The sequence below is a fragment of the Neomonachus schauinslandi genome, chromosome 3, assembly GCF_002201575.2.
Source record: "Neomonachus schauinslandi chromosome 3, ASM220157v2, whole genome shotgun sequence".
Classification (NCBI taxonomy): Eukaryota; Metazoa; Chordata; class Mammalia; order Carnivora; family Phocidae; genus Neomonachus; species Neomonachus schauinslandi.
Window position 1 is genome coordinate 63153883 of NC_058405.1, and position 17153 is coordinate 63171035.

Here is a 17153-nt window from a genome sequence, read left to right on the forward strand (position 1 = left end):
TTAGATATTCTTTGACAAGTTGAGAAAGTTTCTCTCTATTCCTAGTTCACTGAGAATTTTTTTAATTGTGAATGGATGTTGGATTTTTGTTAAATCTTTTTTTTTGCATCTATCAATATGATAATGTGATTTTTTTCTTTTAGTCTTTTGATGTGATACATTATATTAATTGGCTTTTTTTAAAGATTAATTTACCCATTTTAGGCGGGGGGTGGGCAGAGGGAGAGAAAGAATCTCAAGCAGACTCCCTGCCAAGTGTGGATTCCTGGTGTGGGGCTTGATCCCATGACCCTGAGATCATGAACTGAGTCAAAATACTTAACCGACTGAGCCACCCATGCACCCCAGTTATTAATTGACTTTTGAATGCTAAACCAGCCTTTTATATTTGGGATAAATTACACTTGGTTGTATGTATAATTCTTTTTATACATTGTTGGAGTCAATTCGCTAATAGTTTGTTGAGAATTTTTGTATCTCTATCCATGAAAAATATGGTTTGTAGTTTTCTTGTAATGTTTTTGCCTGGTTTTGATGTTAGGGCAATGATGGTTTCATAGAACGTTAATGATTTCTGCTCTAACTCATTTATTTTCTTCTGCTTACTTTGAGTTTAATTTATTCTTCTTTTTCTAGTTTCCTAAGGCAGAAACTTATATTATTGATTATAGATCTTTCTTCTTTTCTAAGATATGCTTTTGATGCTATTCATTTCCCTCTAAGCACTGTTTCCTTTGCAGTCTACAAATTTTGATAAGTTGTGTTTTCATTTTCATTTAGCTCATACTATTTTTTAATTTCTTTTGAGATTTCTTCTTTGGTCCTGTGTTATTTAGAAGTGTTGTTTAATCTCCACAAATTTTGGTATTTTCTAGTGATCTTTCTGTCACTGATTTCTGGTTAACTCCATTGTAGTCTAAGAGTAGACAAGGTATGATTTCTATTCTTTTAAATGTTTTAAGGTGAGTATTACAGCCCAGAATCTTTCTGTATTTTCCATGTGACCTTGAGAAGAATGTGTATTCGGCTGTTGTTGGTTGAAGTAGTCTGTAGATGTCAGTTATATTCAGTTGACTGATATCAACTATGTCCTTTCAGATTTTTTCTGCATCCGCCAATTTCCAGTAGAAGAGTGTTGAAGTCTCCAACTATGATAATGGATTTATCTATTTCTCCTTGAAATCTGTCAGTTTTTGTGTCATGTAATTTGATGCTCTGTTGATAAGCACACACACATTACAGATTATTATGTCTCCTTGGAAAACTCACTCCTTTATCATTATGTAAGGCCCTTCTTTATACCTGATAACTTTTCTTACTTTGAAGTGTGCTCTCTCTGAAACTAAAATAGCTACTTCTGCTTGCTTTCACTAATTATATTTTTAGTATTGTGGGTGTGTTGTTATTACCAGGAGTACTAATCCAACTCTGACAGGTCAGGGCCCATTTGAACCCTCTTCATTTTGCTCTCATTTATGACATTTTAATTTACAAGTGAGTGCTGACCCCAGAAGAACCTGGGAATTTTTGTTCTTCAATTCGAAAGGTAAAGTGTAAGTCATTCGGCAATTTTATGTAAATAGCCGTATTCATTTTAGCATCATCCTTCAAATGGATCTCCTCCTCAGAGTGGTCCCTTTGCAGAAGGACTGTATCTATATTTTGATTTTTTTTCAGTTTGAATGATTTCTGTTAGAACTAATACTTTTATCCCCCCATCCTGATTGCTGTCATTCCTCCTTTTCTTCAGCCAGAAGAGTGAGCATTGGTGGAAGAGAATAAGCTTCTATCTTCTTAGCTAGCAGGAGGCATGGGCCTGAGGTCCTTCTGAAATGCACACAACCATTCTTTCTTCAGCATTGAGATAGCTTTCAGCACTTGTTATCATTCCATTTGAGTGAGTGCACCACACTTTTAATGGGTATTTCAGTTTTATTGCAGTACGCCAGGAGCACACACACTGGGAGAAATAACAGAGTGTCCTGAAAAATCATCCTGATCTCTGCCTGTCTTCCCTCCCTCTCCTGTGTCCCTAGGTAAGTGTGAGATCGGCTGGGCCTACTATTGCACGGGGGCAGGTGCTGCCACCGCCATGCTGCTGTGCACATGGCTGGCTTGCTTCTCGGGCAAGAAACAGAAGCAGTACCCCTACTGAGATGGAGCCACTGAGAGCAAACAGAGGAGAAGATAGGCCAAAGGGGTCTGGAGAGACTGAACCATCCAGCTGCTTTCAAAAGGTGGAATAGCGGTTCTCTAATCCATACAGTGCTAATGAAATGAAACCCAATGGAACGGTCAACATTACGTAATGGCCAAGGGTTGTGCAAGATTTGCAAAAGAAATGGAGAATATGGAAAAAGAGAGAAGAATGGACCAAAGGCTAAAAATATTGCAGGGTGTTGGGGGTTTCTATTCCACAGAGTATTGTTAATGTTGAACACATACACACACCAAACAAACCTATATGTGCAAACAAGGGTTTTGGATTTTTTTAAAAGATGAGGACTATGAAAATTAAAAGGGCTAGTAGAAACAGTATTATGTTGGGAAGCAGGGTAACGCGCAGATGTTCCCTGTAGGTCATGGCGCTTCTGAAAGCACATACAGACATATGCGCATCCACACACATGCCCACGCACAAACATAGACTTTGTTACACAGATTGTATGCAAGGTTTAGCAGTGCATTACTCCTCTGTTTTCTTTTTAATGTACACTTAGAATACAGTATTATCACTTTATAAAGCATACGTTAAACCTAATAAATGGACCAATAAGCCACTCTATCAGTATTTTGTATATCCTGCATAAACTCTTTATGCCCTCAACATGTGTTCAGTGTTTATGCAGACATTTAGAGTTAAGCCTTTGTATTTCAATATTATTCAAAATATGGAAGATTTCTTTATCTGAGTAGCTTCTGCTATGATATTCTTATGAAGTAAAGAGGCAACTTCCTGTCCACTGTAGGAGAGAATTCAGTTGAAGGAGTGAGAGTAATGAGAGACATTATCCATTCATTAGATCTTGTTTTCTTTTGTTCATTATTGTACTGTGCTGTACCACATTTATTTCAATATTCATTTTGTATAAAAAAATTTAAAAGTGCTATTTTGTTTGTATTTGAAAACCCCTGTGAATAAATTCTCTTTGATCAATAGTTAAATGAGTCGTGCAGTGTTAATTCAGTTGCTGGATTTGCTTCTTTAATTTTCTAAATATAGCCTTTCTACTCCAACAGTCCTATAGATTTTCCTTTTCCTCCTAAGTCCTCCCATTAATTCTCTCCCTAATCACCCAACCAGGCATTGTTCTAGGCACACAAGCTATTAAAGGTAAGTAAGAGTTCCTGCTTTCAACTGAAATTCTTTGCAACTAGAATTCTAACTACATTTAAATCATGACCAAATTCTTATGAGAGAAGAATTTCAACTCTATTCTGGATTGACTTTGAGAATCTGGACAATAGTCAGACATGGTTTAGGGCAACCAGAGCCAGGTCAATGTTGGGGAGGTGTCTGGGCCGACAGTGTCCGGGATGACGCCAGCGTCATGACAAGCCACCTGTGACTTGCTGCCACTCCACCTTCAACATGTTTCTTTAGTACTTCTGGGCCAGGGACAATTGCACACCACTCTCTTTTAGGGTTCTTGGCCATTGGAGAAAGATTATCTCATGTCTCTTCTCCCGGCATAAAGCTTTGACTAAAGGGAAGGATTTGGACCTTTTCATCACCCCGTAGCAGAACCAACACTTTAAGGAGCAAAGATTGCATCCTGGGTAACGGATATATTATTTTATTGGGCAACCCTGAGTTATTGCATCAAATCCTTAAAACCAGTTTGAATTAGTTTCTAAATTGTGTACTTTTCGAATTGGGGAATTGAGCATTCTGGTTATTTATACATGTAACTACATTTTCTATTCTTTCTATACATATTTATCAATTGAGCTTGAATATCTGAATGTCACACTTGCTTCTGGTACTTTTAATCATCCAGCGTGAGGATTCATGCTGGCCTGGAAGAACAATACAAGAACCTGGCCAATAAAATTCTGGACTTTCTAAGGCTTTGTTGCTATGGAAAAAGTCATTCTGCTCTCAGATGCTTAATTCATAATGGGCTGAATGTCCTTTGATTGTGTCTCATTGTCCACCAAGCAGGGGTTTCTCCACTTTATGGTTTCCTGCCAAGAGGAGATTACACTTTGCTTCCTCAATGAGCCCATCATTTTCATTATTGCTGGTGCTTTTCAAATGTTTTTTAACCACACCTTCCTGTCAGAATAGTATTATGACTTCTTAACTCCCATTATCAAGTGGGAGTTCTCTATGGAATCCATTGAGGTTATTTCTTGGACAGATTTAATGATGACATTGTTGTTTTTATGTGACCCATATGATTTTAGACATTAGTGAACCTCACTAGAATAAAAAGCTGATCAGTCCAACAGGATGCAGTCAAATGGCAAACCCTTATATCTCGAGTTCTGACTAGTCATTTGTGTTTTTGGTTCAAGATGTCCCAGCATTTCATAAGGAGCATTTAATTTATTAAGAATTACTAAAAGAAATTACATGTACTTCCTTTCAAATAAAAACCAGGATTCATGAAATATTAACAACAGCATGAATAATAAAATTTGTGAAATGTGTCTATTCACAGGCTGCTTACTGATATATACTTAAGGGGCAGAACCCGCTCATTTTCACGACCTCATAAAGCTTTTCTTGCTTGGACACACTTGTGAGGTTAAGTGGGGAGTTTTCCTTGTTTTCAGAAAATGACATGCAAAAAAGTTAACTGATGAAATGGAAGTAACTCTTCCGATTTTCAACACATTCACTTGTGTATTTGGGTAATAAATTGTCCTTGAGCACCTGCTACTTGCTAGGTATCCCACTAGATATAAAACATGACTCCTGCTCTCAAGTTGGCCCCACGCTTGTGGGGGAAAATGAAGAAGAAAAATGCATGATTTCCGTATCCTGTGATGTCAAATGAATCTCAACACAGGGGGGAAATTCCTGCTGGGTAAAGAATCTCGCACAGACAAATTAAAAAGGCATAGAAGAAGAAAGATGAGAAATTACAATTTTCTGCTCTTCAAAAGACATCATTAAGAAAGTGAAAAGGAGACTGGAAGTTATGTATCTGGCAAACAAATAATAAAAAAATGAACAACTCAATTTTTTTTAAGCAGATAAAAGCTTGAATGGGATATATCACAAAGGAGAATATACAAATGCCAATAGCCATATTGAAAAGGTGCTCAGCATCATTAGTGCAGAAGAAAATGCAATGTGGAGCCACAATGGAACACCACTTAACATAACACTAGAATGACCAAAATAAAAATGTTAACAGCCAACATTACCAAGCACAGAGATGCATGGTTGGAAGACCATTAGGCAGTCTCTTATGAAGCTAACCAAACTAATCCTCCTCCTAGGTATTTACGCCAAAAAAAAAAAAAAAAAAAAAAAATCTCCGCCAGCAAAAAAGTTATATAAAAATGTACATTTCGGTTTGATACATAATACTCCCAAACTGAGAACAGCTCAAATGTCTGCCAGTACATAAAGAAATTGTGGTATATTTAAATAGTAGAATACTACTCCACAATAAAAAGAAGTGAACTTCTGATATACATGATGACACAGATGAATCTCTGATGTTATGTTGAACAAAAGGAGCCAGACACATAGGCAAAATTAATATATGGTGATAGAAGTCAGAGCAGTGATTACCCTGAAGGCATTAACTGGTGAGGACACAGGGAACTTCCTGGGGTGATGGAAATGCCCCATGTGTTGATTAGGATGGTGGTTACAGATGTACACATTTTCCAGAATCCATCCATCTGTGCAGTTGAAGTCTGCCCTTTATCCTATGCTCATCATATCTTGCTAAAAAGAAAGGGGAGGTCCTTAACGAGTTCTGGGGCTGTCTGCTGTCTCCTAGGGCTGCAGGGAGGGTGCCTCAGGGCATGGTGGGAGATGAGGCTAGACAGGAGGTGGAAAGGGAAGAAGTGCTCTGTAGGCCATGCTAAGAAGATCACACCTGATTGTGGAGGTGGTGGAAGCATTTGACGTGGGAGGTGGGGGGGATGTGGCCTGACGACAGGTTTGTGTGGTTTACAAAGATCCCCGGAGCTACTATGGTGGTGAGTCACTGGGGGGGCAGAGGTGGAGAGAGGAATTGTTACAATGGATTCATCTTACCAACAGGAGTTTTGAGCTCCTACGCTGGTCTAAGTGCTCAGGAAAAGGAGGTGAACAAGTAGGTTGATGTCATCAGGTGAGCACCAAGTTAGGCAAAGTTAGTGCAAGTGGAGAGGATGGGACAGAGATCAGAGAGAATAGGAAGCTAGAATCAATAGATGTTGAGATACAGAAAGTGGGAAGGATGAGAGCAGAGGTTTTTTGTGGTCTCCAGTGTGGAATGCCACACCCAGAGACACGATATCAAAGAACATCAAGGTAATGAAGGACTTGTGTGTGAGGTGCCTGTGGGATATCCGGTGGAGATGCCTAATGGGTAGTTGAAAATTAAGGCCTTAGGCTCAGGAGAAATAACAGATATGGGCAATATCAATGAGTACAGGCATTAATAAGAAATAATGGGGCGCCTGTGTGGCTCAGTCAGTTAAGCATCTGCCTTCGGCTCAGGTCATGAGCCCGGGATCCTGGGATTGAGCCCCGCATCGGGCTCCCTGCTCAGTGGGGAGCCTGCCTCTTCCTCTCCCTCTGCATACTATTCCACCTGCTTGTGCTCTCTGTCAAATAAATAAATAAAATCTTAAAAAAAAAGAAAAAAGAAATAAATGCAAGAATATTTTCACAATATTTAAAGCAGAAGCACAGCAGTTATGATTCCTTCCGTATAAGGTTTTTTTGTAGTGTAATGTCTTAATCATAGTCTACCATCAAATATTTTAGGAGTAGCCTTAATGTTTAGATAGCATATGAGCAGCATGCAATAATTACGTCATAAGTTCTCAGGCAGAGGCAGTCTATTGCAAGAACCTTTTTTGTCACCAGTTATCCTAGGTTTTCAAGTTAGAAGACTGAAGAGCAACACCAAATACTGTAGAAACGCACTTTGCTCAGTAATACTTGAGTTGATGCAATATTTGATTATCCATTTGGTTGTGACTCAAGTATTCTTGACTCTAATTGAGGGTTATTGCTGTAATGGTATAGTTCCTTGTATTTCTACCTCTAGTAATGGGCTTTACGTGCTAGATTTTAATATCCTTGAGCCTGGGCAAATTCACAAGTCCTTTTAAAAGAAATACCATTCACTTGCACAAAATTGATCAATCTTGAGAGATCGTTAATGCCTTTGCAGTGATTTTGTGGGTGTGAAGCACATGGTGAGAATTAGAATTGGCCCCCCTTATTTTATTTTATTTTTTTTAAGATTTATTTATTTATTTGAGAGACAGAGAGAGTATAAGCAGGGGGAGAAGCAGAGGGAGAGGGAGAAGCAGACTCCCCACTGAGCTGGGAGTGAGACGTGGGACTCAATCCCAGGACCCAGAGATCACGAGCTGAAGGCAGACGTTTAACCATCTGAGCCACCCCGGTGCCCCAGCCCCTCTTATTTTAGTATTGAAATGAAGTCTACTTAATTTATCAAGTCATGTTCATGCCCTGATTTTATATACTTGTATCTATCAATTAACCTTGTGATACTTGAAAAAAAAGGTGAATGCAAGAGAAACCTTAGGGAACATCACCATTTAAAGGATAAGATCCCTGTTGAAGGAGCAATCATGTCACAGACCTCAATGGAAGAGAAGAGAATTTCGAGAGAAACAAAGTTCTCAATAGTGTTTATGGCAAATGTCTTGTGGGAGTCAAGTTATATTTATTTTATTGGGTAACTGGAAGGTGAATAATGCCCTCAGAAGAGAGCAGTTTTAGCAGAGTGGTGGGGTGGAGCTGAAATTGTTACGGGTGGAAGAGTGAATAAGAGATGAGAAAGAAGAGATGCTAATAGAGTGGCCTTTCAAGAAACTCAGCTGTCAAGGGGAGGAGAAAATGAGGAGTTGCTGTTCAGTGGGTATGAAATTATAGCCCCACATGATGAGTGAGCTCTGGAGATCTGCTATACAATATAGTGTCTTTAGTTGACCATCCTTAAACATGTGTTAATATGGTAGATCTCATGTAAAGTGTTCTTAGTACACACACACATACAAAAGGGATACAAGGAAATGTTTAGAGGTGATGGCTATGTTTACTACCTTGATTGCAGTGATGAGATCACAGGTGTCTGCCTATGTCCAAACTCGTCAAGTTGTATATGCTAAATATGTGCAGTTTTTGTCTATCTTTTTACCTCATTAAGCTGTAAAAAGAAAAAGAAACCTAGCTGGGAAGGAGAAATGAAATCTAGAATTCACTTAGCATGTTTGTTAAAAGCAAAATGGTCCTTGTGAAATTGTTTTTGCAGTCCTTGGTAACCGGAGTGAATTTGTCAGAGCATCAGATGTTCCTCATGCACCCTCCTCTGTTTCAGGCTTTCTCTCAAAATGGAGGAGGTATCTCAAGAGAACCTTAATGGAAATAAGACAAGCAGGTTCCAGCAAGCTCATAGGACCTAGAAGAAATTGCCTGTCACCTCAAGAGGGAACAGGACTGCCCTAATTCCCCAGAACAAGGCAAAAGGATGCTATGAACTGGGTCACTGCACTAACACGTAGCAACGGGGGTCAATGAGAAAATAAGCAATTTTTCCCTGAAGGAATTCACCTATTGTAGAAAGAGAACAATATTCTTATAGTCCGGGTCTTCTTTAGTTCTGTTTTCCAAGTTTTATGTACTTAAGGTGGTTAAAGTAAATATTTATATCTGAAAGTATAAATTTTAGGCAGTAGTGAAAAATGAGAATATTTTAATACGAACAAGAGCAAGGAGAGAACACCATGCTATGAGGCCATCTGTGACCACACTGACTATAAATTACTTCCAGCAGCAATTGGATCTGGAAACTCTCCCTATTCTATTTTTTTTTCTTAACGACTTTCATAATTGCCGTTTCTCTGGGATCTGGGAAAGGACTGTTGCTTGTCCTATTTCGAAGATTATGCTGTGCCTTCTACGTATGATTGCCTGAAACATTGTTTGGCTCACCCAGAATGCTCTTTTTATGACTTCTGATACCATGGTATTTTTCTTTTAATTATTCATTTTTTTAAAGAGTGGTTGCTGATCACATACCACGCATCCTACCCCGTGACACATCTAAGGCTGACACATTTTCTCTTTTACTATGAGCCTTAAGTTTTTCTATTCCTTTAAATTCTCAAAACAAATATTCTTTGTTGCAATTCTGTAAGCCTATATCAGACCATAATGCTACTACTAATAATTTTTTAAAAAATGAATGTTTAACTTGTAGCACACACAGAAATAAGCTTCATTAGGAGACACTGTTTATAAGGGCTCTTTTTCTGCACTTATCGAGAATGAATTATTATTTGCTCAAGGCAAGTTATGAAGTGGTTGGTTTCCCAGTCACTTGTCTGACAAACACCAGGTCTCTGAGGCAGCCTCGGGGTTAAGGATAGAGCTAACATAAAGAGATGGATAGGTTAGGGCTAGTTACTGGCGATGGACTTAGATGCTCTAGTTTAGCTAAAATGTCATTTGTACATCAGTGTTTAAGAGTTTCTGACTCAAGGTGCCCAAGTTTGGATCTTGATTCCATCCTGCCTTAGTCATGTGAACTTGGGCAAATTTCTTACCCTTCGTTTCCTCATTTGTAGAATCTGAACAATAATCTTATCTTCTTAGAGTTTTATGAAGATAACCCAAGATCATCATTGGGGAGCTCTTTGTTGTTCTCAGCGGGTGATAAGCACTCAATACATGTTAATTTTTGTTATCATCATTAGTTTTGGGTTTGTTTCATACTGGGCCTGGAGTTTTGATTAATAGTAAGGGAGAGTCCATGCATTCCAAGTATATGTCTGTAACAGTACCAAGAGAAGTGAGAGCACCTGGGTGGCTCAGTCGGTTGGGTGTCTGCCTTCGGCTCAGGTGATGATCCCAGGGTCCTGAGATCGAGCCCCACATCAGGCTCCCTGCTCAGTGGGGAGCCTGCTTCTCCCTTTCCCCGCCCCTCCATTCGTACTCTCTCCCTCTCAAATAAATAAATAAATAAAATCCTTTTAAAAAAAGAGAGAAGTGAAAGAACTCCGGATTTTATAAAGCATCTAAAAAGATTTGTTACAAATCTTTTGTAACAAGTGTATCTTTTTACACATATATCCATACGTGATTGTAAAAGCCAGACACAAATGCAGTTTCTGATCCTTGTCTTCAGTTTCTCCCGAAGACCCATTGCTCACCGTTTTCTATGGAAAGTAAGGGGATGGTTCTTGCTAATTTAGTTTGTCTTCTGTGTGCTCCACATTGCTTTGTCCAGTTAGGTCTTATATGCTCTAGAATGTCTTCTAAAACATAGATCTCTAGTCATAAGTCTTTATCAGTTTATTTCTCTACAATGCTTTGCTTTCCTCCACCTGTCCTGAAACACGCTGGCTGTGATTTTGCTGTTGCAGCTGTCTGAGATTCTAAGCTGAGCTTTCTGAGCCTCCGTCTGTGTTCTCCTTGGCACCTGCCTCCTCCATGGCCTGCCGTTTGTCATGATAAGGAAGCTTTAAATTCTTTTGTCAAGAAGAACCATTTCAATTTGCACATGTGCAAAATGATGTGTGGACGAGGTTTACACTGAGGCATTTTCAATAATAGCAGAAGTCTGGAAACAACTAAATGATGACCAGCAGTGAACTCCTTAATAAATTATGGTCCATTCGAATGTAGAACATTAGACGACCATTTAAAAAGCAGCATTTCTGTACCGATGTAGAAAGATATTCAGGGTCTTTTAAGAAAGAAGAGCAAGATGCCTAGGAGTTTTTACTGTGTGCTAAAATTTCTAAGATCATTTTTTTTTTTAATTTGAGAGAGAGAATGAGAGAGAGAGAGAGCGCACATGAAGGGGGGAGGGTCAGAGGGAGAAGCAGACTCCCTGCCGAGCAGGGAGCCCAATGTGGGACTCGATCCAGGGACTCCAGGATCATGACCTGAGCCGAAGGCAGTGGCTTAACCAACTGAGCCACCCAGACGCCCCTAAGATCATTTTTAAAGAAGAGCCATGTATTTTCTTTATACAAAAGGAATATCTCTAGAAAGATAAGCAAGACTCAGACGATAATGGTTGCTTCCGGATAAGAGACAAAGGTGGGAAGGAGAGTTACTTTATGGGACCTTTGTATTGTCAAACTTGTGACTGCTACTTATTCAAAAATAATTTTAAAAGAATACGAAGAACATTTAAAAGTGTATAACCCAGAGATGAGATGACAGATATGCCTGTCCCTCAAAATCTATGGAAAACAAACACTTCAGGTCCACAGTCTATTAACATTCAAAGCCAGCCCCCACATTTCTGCCTATTTCTGGGGGAATGTTTTCAGAGGCTCCCCCGTATGGACCCACAGGCTGCCTTTGTCCCTTAGTTCTTTGCCCTTGACCTGAAACTCCTTTTTTGGTTTCCAAAAGGAAGAAGAGTACTCACAGTAAGAATTTGAGATTCTTAGGTTTTTCTGAAGCTTTGCCAGGTGACAGGAGGGAGGGAGGGGTTTACAATGCAGCATCACAAGCAACTTTAACGGAAAAACGAGAACCTTCCTTTAGCTGCCCTTCCAAGCGGGAGTTCCAATAAACCGGCCAGCCTACTCTCTTCATCGGGCCCCCTTCTCTGTCTTCTTCCTTAAATTCTCTTTCTTTCCTGCAGAGTGGTTCCGTGGTTCCGTGTCCCAATTTTGTTGCTTAAATGTACCCCTGACACATATACTCCAGGGCAAGTATTTTTCCAAATAAAGACAATTCTTAGTTGAAAAGCAAATTTGCTCTCGGTTCTAACATTATGTAAAATGCCACGTATTAGCTAGAGTGTAACACCAAAATCTTGATGGATTTATGTGCTCCGGCACTCAGACTTTACATGTTGGAGTTCTCCTTCATGGGTCTCCTTCCCTTCTAAGCCACTATCTCCCTGGGCAATCTCATGTATTCCCGTGGCTTTAAATACATCTATTCTCAAAGGCACCCACAGGAACATCTTTAGCCCCAGACCTCTCATACTCGAAGGCATATGCAACATCTCCATTTAGCAAACTCCCAAAGATAACACACCCACTGGCCCAAACAGAGTTGATGATCTTCCTCCTTAAACCAGCTCCATTGCAGGGTTCCTTGTCTCTGTGTATCACATGGTACAAACCAAGCTGCTCATGCCAGAAGGCTCCCTCATCCACATCAAATCCACCCCTGAGGAAGTTCCACCTTTCTCCATCTCCACACAGACTGTCTTAATCCAGTTAATGGTATCCGACTGTAGTCAAATTTTCCAATCCTGTGTTCAGGTTCTTGTTGCAAGCTATTGCTAGCTTCGGATGTTTGGAGATTTGTGAGAGCTGTAAATATCCTCCTCCACAAGTGTGCCACCAGATGGGATGTTACAATTAAAGCAAGTCTCTGACCAGATTTTGCCGCATGTTGCAAGCATTTGTTTGCAAGTAAGCACCAAAGCTGTCATACAATCTGTCCCACTTAGTTGGACTTTTGGCACTTTGGAAGGTACCCGGGCTGAAGGGTTCCCTCAAGTAGATGTGACTACTGTCTTCTAGCAGCGGGATTTAGCTCTTCTTCTTTTGGATCCGAATCCTCTGTTACGAAGTGCGACACAGAACCAAGAGTCTGGTTTTGAGGGTCTGGGCTCCTACTTAGAAAAATGAGAGAGGCTACAGGACTTGAGAGATTCTGAGGAGGTAGAAGTGATTCAGAGGGCGGAAGAAGTTGTATAATTGCCGAGAGTTGATTCATAAATTTTGAATGCCTCTCCTTTCACCAATGCAATATTCCTTCTAGCATTCCTATGCCAATGAACGGACACTGTGGGGGAGGTTTAATGGCCAAATTTGAAGACATTTGTGCAGCTGCCTCTGGGGAATGGATGTCTGATGAGGGTAAATCGAATGTGAAGTAGCCACCTCTACGGCGGAAATTTTTAAAAATTTATATATATTTGTATGTAGTTACATGTAACATATATGTTATGTAATATCATGCCCATATGTGTGTGTATTTATATGTAACACTTATAAAGCACATTGCAGACAGCGTATCCCTCCTATCTGCATACATCTAACTCATCTTCCCATGTCCTCTCTTGCTCTCTGGTAAACCCATTTTCCATATGGGTGAAACAATCAAAATCACAGACCTAATCATTTCCCTGCCTCAGTGACTTCTCCTGATCTCCTGTGCTGGGCTACATCGTCCTCCCTTCTGTTCCTTCCATTGGCCGAGATGGCAAGTGCCTTGTAGCATTTGCACTTTGTCCTCCCCGTCTAGAACATCATTCTTACCTCTCCAGGCGTAACTAAACCCTATGTGTAATGGAGGCCACAACTTAAAGGAAGCTGTCACTGACTCCTCGGATGAGGTGGGCCTCTCGCCAGACCCTCTTTGTGACTAAAGTTGCAGTGAGTCAATTGTCTGATGTTCATCACTGGAATGTTGTTATTTTAGGGACAAGCTTCACGTCTTTCTTATTCCTTCAGCACTGCCTTTGTCTCATTGTTAGTGTTCAATAAATATTAGTTGCATGACTGAATGAATTTAAGAGCTGTATTATATCTGAGGAACTTCAGCCACAGGCTTACCTTGTGCTTCCTATTGGAACATGGGTTTGTAGTTATGTCTGGGAATATCAATCTTCAATGAGATTCTTTGGAAAATGACATGGCGCATTAATTACCCAAGCCGTATTATAGAGAGAGAAAGTATAAATCTGATGTCCTTTGAAATCTAAATCCTAAATCCTCTCTATCCGAGCCTTGAAAAGAGAAACATTTAGAACAAGATGAACACAAATCATTGCATACTACGTTGGGCAATTTCTTCCTCAGTTTTCCTCAGGGTCTCCTGCAAAAAGTATAGCAGGGGTCATAGGTGGGGCACAGGAAGGCCTTCTTTTTTTTTTTAATTTTTTTTATTAACATATAATGTATTATTTGTTTCAGGGATACAGGTTTGTGATTCATCAGGCTTACACAATTCACAGCACTCACCATAGCACATACCTTCCCCAGCGTCCATCACCCAGCCACCCCATCCCTCCCACCCGCCTCCACTCCAGCAACCCTCAGTTTGTTTCCTGAGATTAAGAGTCTCTTATGGTTTGTCTCCCTCTCTGGTTTCATCTAGTTTCATTTTTTCCTCCCTTCCCCTCTGATCCTGTCTTGTTTCTCAAATTCCTCATATCAGTGAGATCATATGATAATTGTTTTTCTCTGATTGACTTATTTCACTTAGCTAATACCCTCTAGTTCCATCCACGTCATTGCAAATGGCAAGATTCCTTTTTTGATGGCTGCATAATATTCCATCATATATATATATATATATACATGTATATATATATATGATGGAATATTATATATATATACATGTATATATACATGTATATATATATACATGTATATATATATACATGTATGTGTGTGTGTGTGTGTATATATATATATACATATATACATATATATATATATATATATACACACACACACACACACATACATGTATATATATATATCACATCTTCTTTATCCATTCATCTGTTGATGGACATCTAGGCTCTTTCTAATGGGAGTCAAAAGAAGTTTCCCAGCAAACTAGTTTGGAAGTTGTGCTGTGAATTCGCTCCACATAGGGAAATCCTACAAAGTGCAAAATCTATCTGCTCTGTTCAAGCAAACACAGATTCGAAATCTATTTGTTTGTATTGCAAGGATTGGGTTTCTTTTATAGCATTCTACGATGTCCTAGAGGCAATGCAAGAGATAATTTATACATTAAAAGATTGCCAATAACCTCTCAGGCATTAAAATCATCAGACAGTCCCCCTCCCATTGTATTGCTTATTAAAAATACAGTTGGTTGGACCTAAGTCTCAAAGAGTATTATTCAGGAGGTCTGGCCCAGGGCCTCTGAATGTGCTCTTCAAAAAATAAGTTAAGACATTAAAAGCTAGAGAAAGCCATAAGAAAGCATATAGCAAACATCCATATTAACCCTATTCACACACATGAATCTAGTTCACCACCTTGACCAGTTGTGGAGAGTCCCATCTTGTTACAGTCCTCACCACCAGAGAGATTAGTGATCTCAGCAGGTATTGGGGTGACCTACTGAGAAAATGGGGTACCTTGAGTTTGAAATGGAAGGGAATATTATTACAAATGAGGGAATAGAAAAGATATTTTCTTTTTCTTCTACAGGGAGTGGTCTACATTGTCTTTTCAGCAATATTTACTAACACAAGTATGGCTTCCTCATTTCTCTTTATTAGAAAAACCTAAACTTCCACAAGAGATAAATGATGGATAATAATGTAAGCAGCATGCTTCTCTAATATATTTAATATGTGACTATACCTACAACATTTTGGCTTAAAATAAGAACACACTTCCTTTCCAAAGAAATGTATGCTCGCAAATCTATTTTCAAATAAAAAGAACAAAATGTCACCCAGTTGATGATTTTTTAAAAGAGCTGTTATTTAAAAAGTATGACTCTCTCTGTCAAATAAATAAATAAAATCTTCAAAGAAATTTTTTTTTAAAAGTATGACCCATACATTTTGGTAGAGGGTTATGAATTAGAAACGCAAGGGGTTTGTTGACTTCTTGGTGGGCATGTAGGCTGCGGGGAAAATACGGAGGAGTAGCAGGAATGGACGGTATTGAAGGGCCAGATAAATAGGGGATGGAGGGGGGTGGTCAGTAATTTCCTTTATGTATTGAAAACTTTCGGTCCCTCCATAATTGATTTTCTAAAGGTAAGAGTTAAAGGACTTGAGGATAAACTTCTAATTGTATTACGACACTTTTAGTCACAAGATAAAAACGATGGTCTAGAATTCTGAACGTCTGCCCCAGGGCATTTGATCTCTCTTCCTGAGCATCCGACTGCTGTTGCCAATGTGTTTTTCCCTCCGTGGGTCTGGATAGAGACCAGACTGGGGCAGGCTCAGCAGGTTTCTCCAGACAGTTCACCTTTGACCTGACAAGAGTGCCACTCGCTCACTCTCAGAGTCCTGGACAAAGTTGCTCCAACCTTTCTTATTCTTAGGTTTTACATCTTGGGTTTTTTTGTTTTGTTTTGTTTTGTTTTTAATTAAATCATCCTATCTGTTGTTTTAAACTCTTGGCCATGTTGGAGCTTAAAGCCATGGACTAGTAGCAGTCGGAGACCTGTTTTTGCCACTTGCTAGCTGGACAGATGTCTTAATCTCTAAACCTCCGTTCCCTCATCAGTTAACCAGAGGTGTTACTCGTACACACCTCATGGGAAACTCACAGCACTGTGCCCGGCAAATAGTGAGTGCTCAGGAAATGTTACTATGATTTTCACCCTTAACATTTTCACATTTTGAAGTCTGGTGCTCGGTTATATCTGAAAGAATCTATCAGAACCTCGTTTACCTCATATTAAGAGTCTACATGTGACTCTGAATTGAAAAATTTCTGTCCACCGGCCTGCTCTACAGTGCTCTGGCAGTTAGTTTCCTTGGGAACCTGGTAAAGCCTGTGAAGGGGTCTCTAGCTGTGCCGTCAGGGGCACTGGAGACCTAGTTTATCGGACCACCACCTAAGCAAGAATGGCTCTGCCCAGCTCGTCCGTGGACTGATTTTTTTAATTGCACCTCACAATGTTCATGGTGTTTAAATTACATCTCCTAAATGAAGATGCAACGGTTCAGACCTCTGTGTGTCCAGTGAGGCCCCGGAGGAGGAGGCATGGCAGCCTGAGAAAGGAAGAGCATGCCATGAGCACAGTGCACTGTGTGGGGACCAGAGACAGCAATGGGAGGGCTCCACCACTTATTCAGCACAAGTGAATAAGAAATAGCACAAACCATACAAATGGCTAACAGACACATGAAAAAATGTTCATCATCATTAGCCATCAGGGAAATCCAAATCAAAACCACACTGAGATACCACCTTACACCAGTTAGAATGGCCAATATGGACAGGGAAAGAAACAACAAATGTCGGAGAGG

General features: G+C 39.7%; 1 protein-coding gene across 1 annotated transcript in view; it reads left to right on the top strand.

Annotated features, from left to right (window-relative positions):
- LHFPL6 (LHFPL tetraspan subfamily member 6) overlaps nucleotides 1-3159 on the top strand; it is a 240816-nt gene extending 237657 nt beyond the window's left edge. The window contains exon 4 of the mRNA XM_044913190.1: nucleotides 2037-3159. Coding sequence (XP_044769125.1) covers nucleotides 2037-2155 — 119 coding nt within the window. The 3' untranslated portion in view covers nucleotides 2156-3159. The remainder of the gene's footprint in view (nucleotides 1-2036) is intronic.
- The last annotated feature ends 13994 nt before the right edge of the window (nucleotides 3160-17153 follow it).